The sequence below is a fragment of the Eptatretus burgeri genome, chromosome 8, assembly GCF_056783735.1.
Source record: "Eptatretus burgeri isolate ZD-2024b chromosome 8, Ebu_testis_v1, whole genome shotgun sequence".
Classification (NCBI taxonomy): Eukaryota; Metazoa; Chordata; class Myxini; order Myxiniformes; family Myxinidae; genus Eptatretus; species Eptatretus burgeri.
The window spans coordinates 104,132,999-104,153,961 of NC_140968.1; the positions used below are offsets into that span (position 1 = coordinate 104,132,999).

General features: G+C 46.6%; 1 protein-coding gene across 1 annotated transcript; it reads right to left on the bottom strand.

Annotated features, from left to right (window-relative positions):
* Positions 1-557: 557 nt before the first annotated feature.
* On the bottom strand, positions 558-14,580 carry LOC147022471 (keratin, type I cytoskeletal 47 kDa-like). The gene is made up of 9 exons (XM_085893383.1): positions 13,910-14,580; positions 13,483-13,719; positions 12,606-12,666; positions 12,100-12,195; positions 11,674-11,838; positions 7,261-7,386; positions 6,518-6,738; positions 1,492-1,613; positions 558-995 (listed from the first exon to the last, which is right to left on the bottom strand). Exons 1-9 carry the CDS (start codon positions 14,503-14,505, stop codon positions 781-783), a joined length of 1,839 nt encoding a protein of 612 aa, XP_085749509.1. The 5' UTR covers positions 14,506-14,580; the 3' UTR covers positions 558-780.
* Between the last annotated feature and the right edge of the window lie 6,383 nt (positions 14,581-20,963).

A 20,963-nucleotide genomic window follows, 5' to 3' on the forward strand; every position in this document is an offset into this window, starting at 1 on the left:
GGTGTGGGGTGGAAGGGATGGTGAGGACTTGTGGATGGAACTCACACCATTATGTATTAGAGGAGAAGGATGGGGTCATATGTTCCACCATATTTCAATACGTAACATTATAAATATTTTCAAGTGTTTGTACGTTCTTCTTTCAAGGCTGAACTGTTGCATCTTGAGGCCTCAATTTTTGGATTTAGGTACTTCAGAATCTGAGCAAGGTTTTACACTACTACATATTGGCATTGACGTTCATTTTGAGGTTATTAAAGGCCGCTATAAAGTGTATATTTGGATGTGGAGTCAAGAAGTGCTGTTGCTAGCCTGCAGTCAAAAGGTAACCACCATGAAGCCAATAACTCCATTGCTTTTCAATATCCAACACGTTCCGAAACCACTTCCCGGAATGGCTCACCCAGACAGGCAGTGTTGGGGTAGCCCCTGCTCGTACGTAATATATAGAAGAGATCTTACAATTTTCTCCTTCAACCCTTCCCATTCCCCCATCTTGTATATCTCAGAGCTGATAAATGTATAATTACACAATATATGATTCGATGTCAAAAACATTATTTCATTGAATTGCAGCAGAAAAGCTTTTATTGAATTCTTGAAAATAACATCAGAAAACCATCGCTTGTTATCCCAGTATTACCAAGCACAGCAAAGAGGCAAGGAGAGTAAATCATTGGCAATATATTGAAGTTCAAGCAGAGAAGGACACAGCATAACCCCAAACCTGCTCAGGTCAGACAATAACACCTGGTCTGAAACCTTGTCGTATTCATCATGTTAATTATTGAATTGATGGGTGCTATAACTTGTGCGTGAAGCATCCGAAATAATGTTTCCACCCTGCATTCCATATGCCTGCATGGTGACTTTCTTGGTGATGAGAGGCTCCACTCTCTCGGTGGTGATCTCTTTGGTGGTTGTAGAAATGGTCTGCATCACCCCACCTGTGCTGCAACCACTATGCTGTGACATACTGCTCTGGCTGCCGGCACCTGCACAAATACCAAGAGGCATTGTGAAGGATTTCTGAAAATCATCTTTTCGAGAATTCAACGCTGGTAATCAAGCAATGGATGACACTCATTCATTCAATTCATCAAGGTGTGGCATTGTGATGTTTGTGGTGAATGGATTATACTGTGAGTTGCTTTATACTACAAAGTAGAGAATACTTTATCGCCGATTCATGTCTCTTTCTCTTGGTGCTTCCGCAAACGTTTTGTATCGTGTTGTCTAATTCTGGTGATAGAGATGAGCACTCATTGTTTTGTGCTTTTTCTCCGAGATTTGTCTTGCTGAGGACATTGATGTCCACAAATTCTAGTGAAATTGATTGTTTGGGGTCAGAATACAAATAACATCAAATATTTTACCTTAAACGATACGAACATGATATGCACAAAACGAATATGTTTAATGAACATTTGCATTTCATGATTGCCTTTTATTGAGTGCTACGATTTGTGTAAGTTGAAGACTGGGACTCACTGCTGGATTGGGAATGGTGTCCTGTTTGCACTTGTCCTGAACCACCGGTACTTGAGGTGCTGAATTGTGTTGTGGTACTGGTTTGAGCGCAACCACCAAAACCCATGTCCATTTCAGTCACACTGGGGGAAAAAAGCACATGGAGTTTTTTTTTTTCCTGCAAGCGTAATGTCTAATCTTCTATTGCTAAAAGGAGTAGCATCTGTCCGTCCGTCACGCTTTATTCTAAAGGGTTCCTGCTGTCCTTGAATGATAAAATTGTGATGATGGAAAGCTAACAATCGATTTACTTTGAAATTTTTGTCCAAGTTGTAAAACGTCGTGGCCGTTTAATAATAGTAATGCCTTATAGGAGGACTTTGAGGTTAATGTAGCAGTTCTAACAGTACCACTTATATGGTTCTATGACAGCAGGAACCCTTTAGAATAAAGCATGATGATACGGATAGAGCAGACGAAATTAAACATGGTAATACTTCTCATAGCAACAGAAAAATATATAGAAGTATGTGGAAGAGCACACAAATAACTAGAACGGCGTTCGGTAGGGTGCATACCTCTGCCAGGCTGAACAGTTTACGTTTTGTATCTCACCGATAGACCTGAACCAAAATGTAATCGCCTTGTTCTTGCAACCTACTCAATTCATCCACCAAGTTTTATCATAATCTGTCCACAATGTTTTGCGATATTGTGTTTTACAGTATATCGTTTTTGGCCCCATCTCTTCATGGTGAAGAATCGCATATATATATATATATATATATATATATATATATATATATATATATATATATATATATATATATATATATATATATATATATATATATATATATATATATATATTGTTGCGGTTGAGGAAATTCGCAAACCACCATTCAGGTCCCGTAGGTGAGATATCTCTGTAAGTACATGTGTAGTTAGCCCCAAACCCGTTGTTTAGTGGGAATAAATGTGATTCATTCGGGCTGCGACCCTTTAAGATAGCCGTTTTTCTGTTCTATCTTTATTTTGAACCAACCACGTCTCAACCGCCATCACACAACAACCACCAACCGCAACGCCGCTTCACAACAACAACAACAACAACGCCAACAGCCACGACCTTTACCTTCACAACTCGCTCCCGCAAACATCGCATCACCGTCATTCCAAACGTCGCCATGGCCATGGACCACCACAATAAACCTTCCACCACCTTCACCTCTCCTCCTTCTGCGGCCATTTCCGCACCACTTGTGAACGCCGAGCGTCAGGCTGTCCTGGCCTCGTACAGGGCGCGCGCCGAGCCACGGGTACAAAGTGCGGCCTTTCCGAGGAGAAGTCGGATCAGGAATGATACACGCCCACTTCTGATCCGTCCAATCAGCAAGCGCGGGGCGGTTTGGCCCCACCTCCAGGCGCGTCGGAGTAGAATCGATATATGCAAATTTGAGGATCAGGGGAGGTTCACGCCCCTTTTTCTCCATCCAATGGGCGAGCGTGGCTCCACCCCCGAGCTCGTTCTGATCCAGAAATTTGCATATGGGATCTCCTACACCACTATAAAGCGCCGAGCGCGGGGCGAATTCAGTCAGTTTTTCGGTCAAGGGAGTTGGAGAAGAGTCAAGGCGAGTTGGAGAAGTGTGGCAGCAGCAGTCAAGTCGGGTCTGGAGGAGAGTCAGTCTGTCGGAGTTCGGAGTCTGTCGGGGAGCTGCAGAGAGGGGAAGCCGGGAACGCGGTCGAGGGCGCAGTGGAGTCGCTCATCGCGGGACCCAAGCAAGCCAGCTATCCTCTTTCCCCAGAGCATCAACAATTCCCCCCCTTTTCCGCCCCGCGCTGAGATAGTGCGAAAAGGGGGCCCCGTTCCCACCCCACTCCAAGCAGTGCCAACGAAACCCGCGGAGGAGCGTGGAGTCGGGGCACCGCCGCCACATTTGCGGCTCATCACAAGACACGGGTAGGCTCCACCCGGTCTCGCGGCCCACAGGCCCCATCTGCCCCCTTCTCTTTGAGGGTGGCCCTTTTCTTTTGCTTTTGAGTATATGTGTTGTCGGCGCTGTCTGTAAAGTAAAACTGTGTAAGTGTTGCCGTGTGCTCGCGTAGTCGGTAGTAGATCTGCATTGCTGTGTTTCTTTTGTAACATCTGCTTTTGTTGCATAATTGTTGTAATTGTATGTGTGCTTTCCGTGTGCCGTGGAATAAATGTGCCTTATGTTGAACTGTTTTCCCGTTTCGCTTCGTCTTTTCTTCAATTGAATCTCCATCTTGCTTCACGTAAAGGGTTGGTAGTGGGCTTAATACGCCCGATAATTAATCGGAACCGTCGAGGCCGACGATAACACCGCTCGGTTATCCCGATAGTACGGAACGGGTCGCTTAAGTGGCCCGTGTCCCGAGTCGACCTGCGGCGAGGTGCGATCGCCTGGTCTACCCTCCGTGTGGGTACTTAGGTAGGTCGAATTTGGTGAACAACCCTATCCCACGCGGGGGGCCGATTGGCACGATCGTGGTGAGGCCGAAAGGCCCACCCGTGACTTGTTCCCGGCGTTAGTCCGAGAGGGTCACGGCAGAATTGTCCGTCCGGTGGGCGACGTGCCGCGATTCGAGTTACGTGGCCGCTCGCACGCCGGCGGGCGCGAATTCGCAACAAAATATATATATATATATATATATATATATATATATATATATATATATATATATATATATATATATATATATATATATATATATATATATATATATATATATATATATATATATACACATATACATATATATATATATATATTTTTTTTTTTTCTCATATCCGGATTCAGATCTTCACGAAAGTATAATCACTTGTCACACACCCAACCCATGCACCAAATTTCGGCTGATTCCGTCCACAACTTTTTGAGATATCCTGCACACACAGACAGACAGACAGGGGTGAAAACATAACCTCCTTCCACCTTTGGTGGTGGAGGTAACAACCACAGTCATCATGCCAGCAACAGGAACAACAGCAATTTCGCAACATCTTTGTTGTGAGGGATTTCTGGGTCCCTGCATGGAGATCGATTGGCTATCTCCGAACCGTGGGCCTGTTCGAGCAGAACTGACTGGGGCTTTGTGAACAACAACAATTATGTGTTACAAAATATCCTTTTTTCATATCTTTGACTTAATTTTACATACTAATTGAGGCTCGCAGATAGATATTCAACATGTGTGTGAAATGCAACATACTGTCCTTTTTATTAAACCCATCAGTGAAGTGACGGTTGTTATAAATTGCTCTTTTATTACTAATCAAAGACTTTGCACACTTGATTAGTATCAATATAAAACTTTGGTGATTCATTTTTGAACAAACCATCCTTCACAAGGACTTGGCATATTCTTTAGGTGTAGATGATTACTAGTGTTCAGTCTTCATGCCTACCATGCTTCATTCAGATTTACATTTCAAGCAGGTATGCAGATAATTAATTTATAAACAAACAAACTCATCTCAAATCCTTGGTGCACAGCATTGCTGTTTGAAATTTATATTTTGAAACGAACTTTGAAGAATTTCGGAGTTCCTCCACTCACGTAGTAAACATGTCCCAGTAAAGGCAGGAGTTCACCAAGGCAGTGTTTTGGGCCCAGTTTTGTTCCTAATCTTTATCAATGATCTTTACAGTGCTCTGGAAAAACCTCTTCATTTTTGCAGATGACCTCAAATTGTATCAAACAGCACCCTCATCCCTCTACTTGGCCAAAAGCAGCTAGGGCTCTTGGTCACCCCCTGGAATTGTCTCAGTCTCTTGAACTTGTAGGCCTCAACCTCAGCTATGACATTTCCTGAGCTGATCACATAACAAAGTTCGGCTTTATAGCCAGCCACAGACTCGACATCCAAGTCTTTCCTTGGAAAATCAAGATTAATCACAGTCTGCTCTCTTCATTCTGAAACCATCCCCAGCAACTCCAGGATATACACGTTCTTCAAATAACCCCCCTCTGGGTAAACTTCCAAAATCCAGATTGACGACACACTTCAACTGTTATGTTATTCACTTTTCCCATCAATGGAACCAACTTCAAGAGGCTGTTCTGTCTCACTGTTCCCTCCAAGGGTTCAAGCAAGCGGTGCACTGCCACCTCATGTCATCGCCATTGTTGACCCAGCCACCTTATTACCTGCAATGACATTTCCGAACCCAACCATCTTGTTTGTTTGAGTGTTTACTCCACTCCTTCTTCCTTCCCTCTTAGTTGACTCATTCATTCCTACGATGTTTGTCCCACTGTCAGATTTACATTCCTCTTCAATGAGCCTCGTTCCTGTAAAGAAAAAAACAAGGAAATACTCTCACTCTTTTTACTCCTGGGACAATCTTGATGCATTGAACACCACCTTCGAATGACCACATGGAGTATACACTTTGAGACACCTGCTGGTGTTTGTGTGCGAAAATTGCGCTCCTTGTCTCGAATGGTTAAACTTTCCACCTTCTTCACTTATTCCTTCATCTCTCAATCTGCCCAAGAGATGTCACATACCATTGTGTTCGTTATTTGTGAACACCCATGTGTTCATTATTTCATTCTTATATATGGATGCTCAGGATATCCTGAAGCTCTCGAGTTATATGACCATAACTATGCCACCACTGTGCCATCCGATCAGACCTGTTAGCCTTCCAAAAATGCTTTACCAACTTGCCAAAAAGAATGCATAACTTTCACTTGTATTCTTTCGTTGGTTACACAATTGTGTTTGGTGCTGTTATTTGTGAGTGTCCTCAGAGCAGAACTTCCTTGATATCCTAAAGGATTGCATATGTGATGCTAAATAGCCGCATCATGTAATCATGTCACAGTGGTCCTTTTCATGTCAAATACATTGTGTTCCAAGTATGTTGTGAAAGCTTTATGTTGTGCCATCAATGAGAGTTGTTTGGCACTTGGAACTTCTTTTTCCCCATAATTTTCTGTAAACTTGTTCGATCTAATATTTGATGGTGAACTATGCAATAAGATGTTTAAAAGACGTATGAAAGAAACTTACTTCAGAGATACACCCTCTAAAATCTTCCTATAAGTGGCAATTTCTTGATCGAGAGCAATCTTGATGTCCATCAGGGTCCTGAAGTCCACCAGCTGTCTCTGCAGCTCTGCTCTGTGATGCTCCATTGAGGACTCGTGCTCCATCACTTGGCTCTGCAGTGAACTGATCTGGTTTTGGAATTGTCCTTCAAGCTCCATCAGCATTTGCTGCAGTGAGCTGTGCTGCAGGAGAGGGTCCATCAAGAACGGTATTGAGCATGTGTTTGTCACTCACTGCATCCCACCCCCAGTCCCACCACCATCGTGAGAGTTAATCATCAACATCTGTTCTGTATCAAACACTCATCAGGTGTTTTGGGGTGAAAGGTGAATGCTGTGATGGGAGTTACAGGGTGGTCAATTCATGTCGAAACACATAAAGATCTCAAAACAAGTTGAGGAGAAATTCTATTATATCTTCAGAGTGGTTGTAATTTTCAAAACACTTTGGTGATCTTACTAAACAAGAGGTTTGTTTTAATCTTTTTCACCCAATGAGTTCACACAATGACATTCCCAGAACTTGATAGCCCTGTTGGTATGAAATTCTAAATTAAAGGAATCAGAAAACAATTTGGGGTAGAGATTTCCAGACATGTTTAACAACAATCAATCAATCTCTGAATTGTTGGTCTTGAGATGTTTTAAATAATCACAAGATCTATGGAAGGGTGATGCCGTGATTTTAAACCACCCAAACCGTACCCGCATCTGTAAACCCTGGAGCTGCATCTGCATCTCCTGGACGGTCTTGGTGATCTCAATCGTTTCTGTGTTTGTTGTTGTCACGACTGCTGCTGCTTCCCTGCTTTCAAGTTCGAAGCGCTGCATCTGAAAATTGGGTTTGCCATCAATTTATGATCATGATATTCAAACAAACAAGAAACAAAATATATTGTACAATTATATAACAAGCTTGGCTGGCTCAATAGCTCAGAGTTGGCACAATCTCCTTTCAGCTGTCTGATGATGAAAAGTGATCAAACTTACAACACAAGTGGAGTTTAGCCAGAGTATTGTCCTAGAGGCCTCTTTCTGAATAATATATAATTTTAATTACTCCATTGCAGAGAGAACAGCCTACTTAAGTTCCATCCTGGGGGGGGGGGGTGGGATGTGCATGCTCATGAATCTGATGCTCCTGCTTTCAATAATTTGACTGGAACCAAATAATGAAGGAATTGAACTCCACATAACTCAACTGAAATGGTTTGGATATAATGTATTGAAAGAATGGAGGAAAAAAATAAGTGAAAAGAATATAACAAAGCAGAATGATCAGGAGAAGGCCCATGGGTCAACCAAGAACCAAATGGAAGCATACAGTGCAGAAGGATGTAATGGAAGGTGAAATTACTATTGAATAAGCACTACATATAGCTTATGATCGGAAAATGTGGAGAATCATAGTTAAGGCCTGAAGCTACCAATTTAAAATATTGTTACGGTAGTAGGAACTGTATGCATTCAACATACAGGTGCCCCAAGTCAGTTATTCCATTAAGTATATGTGAAGACAGACCCCTTCCTTGTGTTTAGTGGGAAATTAAAGGGGTGCGTTGCGCAGTTTTTTTAAGTTGGATTAATAAATCTTTGTATCCCCACTCCATTTCATTGCAAAGGCAAATCCATGACAACCCACGGTACCCTCTGCCTGCTTGCCCCTCCTCTCGCTTGCTACTCACGCATGGGCTGAACAACCCCGTGTTCACCTACTCGCCTAACCGGCGACTTGCTGTTCGCGGCAAAATCCTCTTACAGTAGTTCCTTTTTGGCGAATCCGCACGTGTGGAGGGGGTGGGCTTCCATGTATGGCCAAAACCCCGCCTAGAAAGGGCGGACCCATGGAAGCCCCATCCAATCAAGGCGGACAGTGACGTCAGTTTCACCAAGGCCCCTCCCCGCTGAGGGAGATGGATAAATTACGACTCTATCCTCAGGGTGGTGTGCTTGGATTTCGGAGATTTCGTGAATTGCTGAGACGGTTCATTCTGTGCTGGAGTCTTGAGTTCTTTGGGGGTCTGGAAATGAAGCGAAACTGCAACTGATGCTTGGAGGCCCGAATCCTGTCCCAGAGCAAGATCGTTTAAAGAAAGATCTGTGGAGGATCCAAGGAGTTCTTTGGGGGTCGTTCATTGAGAGTGAGGGAGTGAGAGACCCAAAGACTGAGCCTCATCGTGGGAGATGCCCAATGATCCTGGCTGCCTTGGATTCCACACACACACACGAACTCCACACGTGCGGCTGTGGGCCGAGCTGCGTGACCATTGTCAGGTGCCATACCACGGAACATCCCTTTCCCCAGAACTCAGGTACCGAGAACTGCGACCTCAACTCCCCCCTCCCTGGCTACAAAAGTCCTTTGCCTTCAACTGGGTTTCGTGTGTCGGAGTGTATGGTGCCGTCCATTAAGTAGAACTGTATAAGTTATTTGAACCTTGTAAATCTTGCCCGTATTATTCTCGCGACAAGTCTGGTCTGTGTCTGCTTTCAAGTTGCTGTAAAATTGTCGCACTACATCTTTCTCTCATCTTCCCCTGCATAACACCCCAATAAACCTGTTCCCTGTACCACATAACTTTCCTCGCTTTATTGTAAATAAATTATTGTAGAAAAGTTCCCAGTTCGTTTTTGTCTTTTCCTCCATTGGTTTAGCATGGTTCGGATCTAATTTTTTTTTTTAGCTGGGTCTTTATCCCTGATAATCTGTTCATCCTCGCCGGTACGTTCTTGGCGGGTCCGCTCGGCTGCATCCGAACCGGAAAGGTAGTTGGTCGTGATCCGGTTCGAGCAAGACGTACCGAGGGCGTGGTTCCCCGGTAGACTCATATGAGTCTCGACCAAGGTATACAAAAAAAAAAAAAAAAAAAAAAAGACGACACCCCGTGGTGAATTAGCAAAATTGGTTAGAGACAAAAACATCCTACGCTACTACGTGGTGGAGGTATTGTTACGAATCTGGAAGCCTTTTGCACACAAACACAGCCATCCCCATAGCTAAGTTATTTCGATAAGTATGTGTTTTTAGTTAGGGTCCCCAACCTGTGTCTAACGGGAATTACATGTGGGCGTGCGAAGTTTTTTTTATAGTTAGTTTTTTTACAACAAATCTCCTTCACTTCACTTCCCACACCGACGCCATTGCCCACGTGCGTTCGACCACTATGTGGGCGGAGATTTTCATTGCTTCAGCTCCGACTCCACCCCTTGTCCAATCACACACAGGTGGCGACTTTCCCATGACACCTCAGCCAATGAGGGTTGAGATGGCCACAGAGGGCGACTTTCCCACGACACCCCGGCCAATGAGGGTTGAGATGGCCACGGAGGGCGACTTTCCCACGACACCCCGGTCAATGAGGGTTGAGATGGCTAAAGAGGGCGACTTTCCCACGACACCCAGCCAATGATGGTTGAGATGGCCACAGAGGGTGACTTTCCTCCGACACCCCGGCCAATGAGGGTGGAGATCGCCTCAGATGGCAATTTTCTCACCCCAGACAAGAAAGATATAAAGGAATGCCAGGCTGGGGAGGGTTGGTCGTCTTGGGGGGTCACGGGTCTTGGTGCTGCCTGGTTCATCTGGTCCTGGGTCATCATCGTCTCTGGTCTTCTCCTTGGTCTTGGTTCGTTGGTGCGTGGCTGGTTGGAGAGCGCGGTCCCTGGTGCTTGGTTCGGCGATGAAGGTGTGGGTTCGAGTCCCCCCCCCCGAACCAGCTCATCTCGACCAGACCACACGAGGCGGAAAGGTGCCCGACCGAATTCTTACCCTCAGCTCGCCTTCCCTCCCGAGCTGAAGGGTCAAATAAAGGCCGCGGCCACCATTTATTTTGGGTGTGTGCGTGTGTGTCTGTGGGCCCAGTCTATAAGTAGCAATTGTTTAAGTGCCTTGTACATTGTAAATTGCATTTCTGATAGTCAGTTTAACTCTGCTCTTTTTGTGCTCCCCTGCCCCATTATAAATAAACCCCCAATTGTTCAATGTACCAGCTCGTTGTTGTGCTTTGTATTATTGACCCAGTATGGTTCGTGCTTGAGAACCAGTAAGCCGTTGGTGCCGTAAGTTGTCATTAGGACCGGCGCGGCTCTGGTAACTCTGCTCGGTTACGCCGGATCCGAGTCGGTACCTGCGACTCGGTTTGGACAGAGTCGGCCGAGGGTGTGATTTCCCCGGTAATTTGACGACGTGGGTACTTGGGTATATTGAAATTTGGCTATTGACCCTACCCCACGCCGTCAGAGAATTGGCGATCACGGTCCTTTAAGTGGCCCGTCGACTCCGGAGTTATCTGGGGTGACGACCTTTTAATTCCGGGTGTTCGGTGGGAGACAGCTCTACTGCTCCACCTGGCGGCCGTTCCTCGCCACCAACCCCCAGCCCACAACAGTATTGGTGTCCACGGTCGGTTAAGCGACCGCCGCGTCACGGAATTATCCGGAGCAACGGCCTACAATTCCGGGAGTCTGGTGGGAGACGACGTAACTTCCCCCACCTAGCGGTCGTTCTCGCCACCAGACCCCAGCCTGCAACAACATAATTCCTTTGATTCTGGGGTACTGAAATTTAAAATAATGGATTCATTTGTCAAGTTATTTTAAAGATAATGACTAAACAGACAAAATCGATAGAATCAGGAGCCATACACATATTACATACACAAGCAAGGGGACGATGAGGATTAGAAAATGAAGTGGTAGGGGTGGAAGAGATGAAAAAAACAAAGGGCTGTGCAAGTGGATTTTCCTTGTTCGGATGGAGCACAAGCCTGCAGGGTAGCATCATTGCTGGGGCCACAGTTTAGCTGTGCTGCTGATGCAGTGCTCAACAACACTCTACGAAGGATACAATGGGATCTTTAACATCCATCAGCTGATGCTAGCAGACGGGACACCCACTTCACGTCTGTCCGAAGGACGGCACACACGTTTCCGTGGTGAAACACCAAGGTATGAATTTATAGTTGGGTTGGGATTTGAACGCAGGCTAGACATCTGAGAGTTGAGTTTGCATACCTTTAGGCTATCTTGTCAGCCCATAATAAACAATGTGGAATGGAAGGAATGAGATGTAAGCTTAGCAGTTGGAGAATAATCATTATCTGCAGGTGTTGACCTCACCTGGGTTTTGTAGTACTCTTCTGCCTCTTCGGTGTTCTTATCACTGATTGCATTATACTCTCCACGGATCTGACACAGGATTGCTGCCAGATCCACTGAGCGGTTGTCCACCTCGATTGCACTCGAGTCATTCGTGTTTAACTTGATTCCAACCCTGGCCAATTCCTGTTGAAGGCAACGAATGAGAAACTGTACAAATGTATGGATCATTTACTTTGGTAAATAACGTCAAACAAGTGGAAGGAAGTTGATTGCAATGTCAGGAAGACTTCTCTATACCAGGAGAATAAAGTGAAATGTACTTTTAAGTTCAAGGGGTTTTACATCCGTTGGATCCATTTTCATTTGTGAATGGATTATTATCTGGTTCTTTTCTTTGTATTAAATGATCACTCAGAATGCCTTGTGTTCATTTGTGTTCCTTACTTCCTCCTGTGTTTTCTTCAGGTACTCGATCTCCTCTACAAGCATGTTGTACTTGTTTTCGAGGTCCGCTTTGATTTCCATGGCAGCCTCCAGGTCCTGAAGTACAAGGTAAAGTTTCAAAGTGAAGTTGTTCAATCGTTTACAGTTTGCACATTACACACCTTTGGTATTCTCTGTTTTACCTTTGGGGTCGTTTCCATTGATGTTTATTGTTTTCCTTTTGCTTGAATGGTGAAATGGTTTTTTTTGTTTTTATTACAGGTGTTACAAATTCATCAGGGAACCTTCTGTAGACTCCAAATAAAGCTTCCACAATGGAATGGAGTTTTTGGATCTGAATCACAAATTTCATCAGCTCAAAACCCACATGTGGTTTGTACTATTAAGTGGAATCTTCAGGTGGTTTGTAAAAAAAAGTGATTTTTTTTTTTGGTGAAAATGTAGGTTAAAAGTTCGTGATAGCATGAGCCATGAATGGTTCAACTCGTACTGTGAAATGTGCGTACCTGGCGCATGCTGACAATGTCCGATTCAAGCTGGCTTTTCACACCAATTTCGAAGTCATACCTGTCAAACAAAGAGGCGTACATTTCAATTGGTGTTAAAAGATAACGTTTTGAACTAATTAAAATATCAATCAATCTCTGGTTGTGTGTTTTGGACACTGCGACTCCATTCTCTGGAAACTTTTTCATTACAACGGAACAAACATGGATGTCAGTGAAACTGCAATTGTGTTTTGCTTCCTTTATCTTATGATATGACTAAAAAATCTTCCTTTATCTTATGATATGTTGTGATTAATAAACTTTCTTTCACAAATGACAAAAATTATGAAGTGCATTCCCAAGAATGTGCCACAGCACATTCACCGCCGTAGGCGGTCCGAGAAGGGTACTCCTGCCATGAGGGCGGTGGTCCCTGCTGGTGGTGTGTAATTGTAGAGAAGGTATGTGTGCCTTAGCCACCCTTGCTCACGTGACATGTTTGATAATTGTGACTCGAGATGGATGACTTCCAATGTCTTGAATAAATAAAAATACAGTCGTTCCCTTTCTTTAACATCTGCATGGAATGATCTGATTCGTGCAGTTTTTACTCAATCCGATCTGGAGGAACTCCATCACAGACAAATGATTCATTGACTGCTGTAATGAGTAGAAGATTATTTAATTTCAAGATCCACTACTTTAAATAAAATAGTTTCATTTGTCCCGGTTATCTAAAACTACAATGTTATGTTGTATCTTGTGTGTTAAATAACCCAAAGGTTACCATTTGGAGAAACTGTGTGTCAGCCAGTGATTCATTGACTTTAAATAAATCTTATTTTGTTTGTGATGCAGTTTTTACATGAGAGGAGATAAAGCAGTAAATCCTTACTTTGCCTGCATTTCTCCAGCCATGGTCCTCAAGTTGTCCAGCTCGATTTCGAAGCGCACATTTTGGACTGTAAGGTCGTTCAAAGTGGTCCGAAGCTCCAGGAAGCGGGCACTTGCATCCACTGGGGCCTCGGTTTCGATGGAGATGGACGTGCTGCCGGTGAGCTTCAGCAGCTCTGCCTCCAGCATGGCATTCTCCTGTGTCAGGCTTTGCACCTTCTCCATGTAAACCATAAAGCTGTCACACACACACACACACACACACACGCACACACACACACACACACACACACACACACACACACACACACACACACACACACACACACACACACACACACACACACACACATTTCATTGTGATTTCATGCAACCTTTGGACATCACTACAAAGATAACTCAATACAAGTGAGTAAGGACAGACTCACCGTTTATTTAGAGTACGTAGAATCTGTTGCTCACCATCTCGTGTCAGCATGGCTGGCATGGAATGCATGCTGCCGGATAGAGCACGCATGCCTCCTGCAGCCATATTACAGCCCACCTGGAAGGAAGGAGTGCTGCAAACCGCCATGCTTGAGCCAAAGCCAGCACCACCAAGAGGAAAAGACTGCATACGACCACCACCCATTCCAAAACGACTGCTCGTACTCAAATTCATGTTCATCCCAACCCCTGAACGCATTCCTCCCACAGCAAATGATGACCTTCCACCAACATCCATGGAACTAGAGCTGAGAGCATCCAAGGTCGAGATACGTGGCTGTGATATGGAAATTCTTTTTTCCTCAGGTATTGAGGATGTCGAGAATTTGGCTGAGGACGTACTGAACTTGGATGTGGACGCCGACAATTTATTCCCAGAGGAAGTTTTCCCAGAGGATGCCGAATATTTACTCCCAGAGGATGCCGAATATTTACTCCCAGAAGATGCCGAAACATTCGACCCAGAAAATGCTGACATTTTTTGTGAGCCACCGGCTCCCGACATATTTTGAGTCGTCAAATTGAATCTGTTACTCATGTTCTCCGCTGTTAGCTGCTCAGTCACTGAAGGGCAAAGAGATGTCGCGTGAGAGTGAATACTCAGGTGTGGGAGCGATGTCAGAGCTCGTTTATATATCATTCCTAATCTCACATTTCACCACACCCTTGAGCTGTCACCTGGAGGGAAATAGCAGAGCAAGCTCACAATGAACCCCTACCTTTTATGGTCTTTTGTCTTTTATGATGTTTTTAAAAATTTCCCCATCACACCTTGTCACCTCCAGCAAAGTCACTTGTTCAAACCTGCAAGAACTGGGCATGCTACAGCAGACCAAAGACTCCAGTAGTTTTTAAATGTTCACAGTTATTATTTGCACTTGGTTTTTTTTAGCAGAGATAATGCTTTCATTTTACATTGTAAACTCACCGTTTGTGTCCAGTCGATGCTTGATCATTAATTTCAACAACATCAATTTCCCAATTATCACCGGGCGTAGTGGCGTGCGCCTGTAATCCGGCTACTCGGAGGCTTGGGTTGGAGGATCGCTCGAGGACGGGAGCTCTGCGCTGGGCCGTGCTATGAGAGGGTGTAGGGCAGCCCGGAATCATGGTGAAACCCAATCCTTATCCCTATGTCGTAAGAGGTGACCAGGGTTGCGTCAGGAAGGGCATCCAGCGTAAAACCTGTGCCAAATCAGTATGCGGATCATAACGGATGATCCGCTGTGGCGACCCCGAACGGGAGCAGCCGAAAGATGAACAACAACATCAATTTCCCAATTATCATCATCTGCAAATACTTGCACCTTTAATTAATCTCTGATCCTTTTGCTGTGTTCGGATCCCTGATCCTAATCGAGACGGTGTTACATTTGGCCATTATAGAGTGCCCCACAGAAAACCAGGAAATTTGAGATTTTGAGATTTATTTTGCCATATTTTACCATATCTATAAACTAACATATAATAAAGTGTATCTTTGTTTTACACTACATCTAAGTTTGCTTTTGTTTTGTTTTAAATAAACTGTACCAAATTTCCTGGTTTTCTGTGGGGCACCCTGTAGAACAAATCATTAAATCTGTAAAAGTGAAGGCCTTGATGATAAATGACCTGATTCACATTGAGATATACAGTATATATATATATATATATATATATATATATATATATATATATATATATATATATATATATATATATATATATATATATATATATATATATATATATATATATAGTATTACAAATCTGGAAACCATGGGCACTCAACATTCAGGTCCCAAAGTTAGTTATGCCGGTAAGTACGTGTGTCGTCAGGATCCCGTCCTTTTGTTAAGCAGGAGGATTAAATGTGTGCGAAATTTATATCTAAATCTAACACCCGAAATTTATAGGTCGTCACCCCGGATAACTCCAGAGGCGACAGGTCCCTTATCGGACCGAAGATTGCCAATACGTCGACCACGTGGGGTAGGGTCGATTGCCAATTTCAATTTACCTAAATACCCACGTCGTCCAAACTACCGGGGAAATTCACCCTCGACGGCGCTCGTACGGAACGTACCGCTGGCGTGCTCCAACCGTGCGCGACTCGAGCGGATGATCACCGAGATCCGACGGTCCAAATGTACCCTTATGGCGGCAACAACGGCCTTGCTAATTCTCCAACACCACCGTGTTAAACCAATAAAAGAAACACAAAAACAAAGATACATTTAACACTTGGCTTTATTTATAATGGGGCGGGGGGGGGCACGCAAGAAGCAGAGTTATCCGACTCAAGAGATGCAAGGCAATTTATGTACAAGCAAAGAGCACTTATGCAATTCCTACTTACTAGACTGGCGCCACACACACACACACACACACACACGGTGGCCAGAGCCTTTATTGAGGCCTCCAGCTCGGAGGGAAAGGCAAGCTGAAGGGCAGAGCCTACCTCGGACCTGTCCACCTCATGTGGTTTGGGCGAGCCGATTCGAACCAGGCACCAGCAAAAGGCAAGCAAAACCCAGAAACCGGTGAGCCGCGATCAGCCTCCTGAGCTCTGCTCGGCGCTCGTCCTGGCAACCAAAACCTCTCCTCTGTATCCTCAACTGTCGAGCAGGCAGGAGGTTTCTCTGCCACTTCCCCGAGTCTTTGAGTTGAATGTTAAAGCGAGGGCTGATAACCCCACGCTTGTTCAGCCTGCTCGGTGGTCATCAACTATCTCAAACACTCGCTAGTTCACCAATGGAGAGATGGCGCGCAACCCTTGCGGTTCTTGTCCCGCAGGATCTCCCAAGCTCTCCCGGAGGTCTGAATCGCGCCGCACCCTTACTCACCCTCTCCAGAGAGAGGGGGGGGACGCCTCCGCTCTTCCCGCTCTCCTTCACTGGACGGTTTTGGCACGCAGAATCGCTCGTCGACCTGTCATTGGCCAAAACGAGTGGCAAGTCCTTCGATTGGCACGGGGCCGTGGTGACACCACGCGGACCCCTTTCTCCCCGTCGTGGGATCTGACTGGCTGAGCGGCGGCCACCCCACCCGAAGCATGCTGATTGGTCGAGGGCCGCCGCGAGGCTCCTCCTTGAACTCTGCCCACGTACGTGCCGACACACATGCAGACAATGGCGTTGGTGTGAAGAAGCGAGGTGAAGGCGTGTTGTTGTAGTTGATGGTGGTGTAAAAATAAAAGAAAACCCTAACTATAATAATAACTCACAGTGCAAGCACATTTATTCAGCCATTAAACGAGGGACGGGGACCCTAACTAAAAACACATACTTACCGATATAACTGGTCTATCGGACTTGAATGTTGAGTGCAGTAAGCTTCCAGATTTGCAACAATATTGGGATCGAGACAATTAACCCTACGCCATGCGGTCGAGATATTGGCATTTCATGGTCGATTAATCGACCCGCCGGCTTCGGAGTTATCTGGAGCGGCGGCCTATAATTCCAGGGAGACCGGTGGGAGACTCCGTAAACTTCCCCACCTTGTGGTCATTCTCGCCACCGACCCCCGGCCCACAACAATATATATATATATATATATATATATATATATATATATATATATATATATATATATATATATATATATATATATATATATAGAAATAGTGTTGCGGTTCTCGAACCGCATGCATACAACAGATCGTGGTCCCAAGACAGTTATTCCATTAATATACGTGGAGATAGTCCCTTCCCTTTTGTCTAGCGGGTCAACAGGGGGCATGCATTGCGAGGATCTCATAGCTCGGTTTGCTTACATCATTCCTTCTTCATTTCATTTCTAACTTCATTCCTGTAATGTCGTGGTAGAGGTGCGCCAAGGCAGACACGAGCCAGGGGATAGCACAACCCTGCTTTATTGCCACGAGCGATAGTGTGAGCGTACGATGCCCGTAACTCCACTTTATTACGTACTCGATGCACTCTACAGCCACACGACCTACAGGCTCCACAGACCACAACGGCTACAACAACGCCTCAGGTGGCGCGACCTCCTATATCCCGTGCAGGCACGTGACCACTCCAAAACCACTCCTCCACGCCTCCAGCACGCTCCCCGCATCACGCCCTGCCCCCGCAGGCCCAGTACGCCACACTCCTCCCTCCTAAAACTATGATCATAAAATGACCATCATAATAATAAGCATAATCGGCACAGAATCTGAGCCACTTGCACCCTTCGCTGTGAGATGGGTCCTCAGCAAAATTCAAGCAGGCATTACACCCACAACCCTCCGTATGAAACACAGCCTGTCAAACGCATGCACAGCAGTAATTTCCACCCAATGGACAGGAAACACAACACGATGCCCACTCTGCACGGAACACGTACCGAGGAGATGGAAGAAACAGCACATTCATTAGAAAGGGCGCTCAAACACCACATGAGCATCGACAGCACAGAGCTCCCATCCTCAAGCGATCCCTCAATCAAGGCCGATTATAGTAAAATGACAACCACGCCACGTTGGGCGGGATGCGAGTGTGTAAGGCGCAAGCGGCACGTTCCTTTCAACCCATTTGTGGACTAATGATATCGATCGGGTTCTGCCCCGCGCACACGATAGCAGAATCGGGCGAATATGAGCGCTGGCCACGTGCGTAATGGCGGATCTATGCACACTGCATGGAATGTGGTCGAAGGCAGACCCGTGTGCTGCTCGCGACACTTTGTTATCGTACAGAGCAGGGCACAAATGGTACACATCTTACTGTCTGTGCATGGGTTTGCCATAACATCCTACCTTCGGTGCTTGCTGGTGGCCACGGACGGAAAACGCCCCTCCACCTCCACGACCAGCGAAGCCGCAATCGGGTGGAGGCATGCGGAACAGCCCGGGCCACGCGGCACACATGGAGCAGGCATGCGGGACCGAAGCTGGTCGTCAGGGCATGGCCTGGGGGTACTTGCAACGCGATTCATGGCGCGGGGTCTGGAGTGGGCGATTCATATCATGTCGTGAGGTCGGAGCAAGATATTTTTGTGGTGTGGGGTCATCTTGCTGGAAATGGAATGTTGCGGTTTCCCGCCATCGCGGCCAGGCCGCACAGGGGGTCGGGCCCAATCAGAGCACCCGATTCGGGTGATGACATAACGCTTCGGGGTGACCCCCCGCCCCACGCCACAGGGCCTATAAAGGTCTTAGCGGAGCCTTCGCTATCTCAGCCCTGCCTCTCCGACTCAAGCTGGACTTCGACTCTGCCTTCTGTCGTTTTTATTTTTATTTTATTTTTACTCCGCTTTATTGCGCGACCAGAAGCACACTCCTGCCACCCCTAGCGGGCGAGGCATGATATACGAAAACCCAATCACGTGACACAGCACACTCCTCCCCTCGTAAAATGACCCGTCACACGATGAACGGACAATCACAACATGACCATCTGAAACCCATCAACACTCATAATCCTCCAAGTACCGCGGCCGCACCCTGACCCACCTCGGACGGGCAGCGCCACCAGACAGCCCAGGCTCAGACGCCTCCCGGCTCGGTCGAGGTGACACCATCGCCGGACTCGCACTTTCCGCAACACCAGACACCCCCGACCGCCCAGCCTGCTCGACGTCCCCGGGTAGGACGGCATCAGGCGAAGACCCCCTTGGCGTCGGCCCAACCAGCCCCGGCGATACAACGTCAGGTGCCGGCGACATCACCGGTGGGGGTCCCGCATCGTTCGGCCCGGGAAGGTGTGGGGGGGGTGACGCTGAACAGCGATCATGCATTTGGTCCACGTGCCACTTCCACACATCTTGACAAATGACTCAGCTTGGCCATTCGTCTCAGGGTGATACGGTGCGGACCTTAGGTGCCGAATACCATTTTGGCGCATAAACTCATCAAATACACCCGCGATGAACTGCAGACCATTATCAGAGACCAGGATCTCCGGCAACCCTTTATTAGCAAAGATCGTCCGCAGTTTCTCTACTGTAATGTTTGCTGATGTATGCTGCATTACGACAACCTCCGGCCATTTAGAGAATGCATCGATCACAATCAAAAACATTTTGCCATTAACCGGTCCCGCAAAATCTACATGGACCCTCTGCCAAGCTCGGTCTGGCACAGGCCAGAGACCCGAAGCTCGACGCGGGTTATCAGCATCTGTCTGGCACGTGGCGCAACGCTTAACCAACTACTCAATGTCTTTGTCCAACCCCGGCCACCACAACAGGCTACGAGCAAGACTCTTGGTCTTCACGATGCCAAGGTGACTGACATGCAGTTCATCCAAACACCGCTGCCTGAACTTCGGTGGAATCACGGTCCTCATTCCCCACATTACGCACCGTTGGACCAACGACAGCTCCGCTGCGCGTGACGTGAAAGGTTGAAATGCCGGTGTCGAAGGCAGATCGCTCCAATTCCCCGTAGAAATCGCCTGGACGACACGGGCAAGCACCGGATCACGAGCCGATTCCACCGCGACCTGCCTGGCCGTGACCGGCCCGCTTTGGACCTGGCCCAGCGCGAACACATCGACCCGGTCGCTCAACTCAGACGCAGCTGGACCCTCCGCACATGGCAAGCGTGAGAGCCCGTCGCAGTTAGCATGCTTCTCGGTGCTTCGGAACTGAATATCATAATCGTAAGCACCCAGAAACAGACACCACCGCTGTATTCGCGCGGCTGCTACCACCGGCACCCCGCGCTCGGGTCTCAGGATGAATTGAAGCGGTTTGTGATCCGTCTGCAAAGTGAAATGCCGCCCCAGCAGATATTGATGAAACCTCCGCACACCCCAGACGAGGCTGAGAGCCTCACGCTCAATCTGGGCATATCCGCGCTCTGCTGTGGACAGGGTCTGGGATGCAAAACAAACAAGCCGCTCGGAACCATCATCCATCCTGTGGGAGAGCACTGCCCCGATGCCATATGCAGAGCTGTCGCACGCCAATAGGAGCGGATGCGCAGGCTCGTAGTGCACGAGGACCGTATCCTCTGTGAGCAGCCGCTTGATGCGGTCGAACGACGCCTGGTGTGCAGGCCCC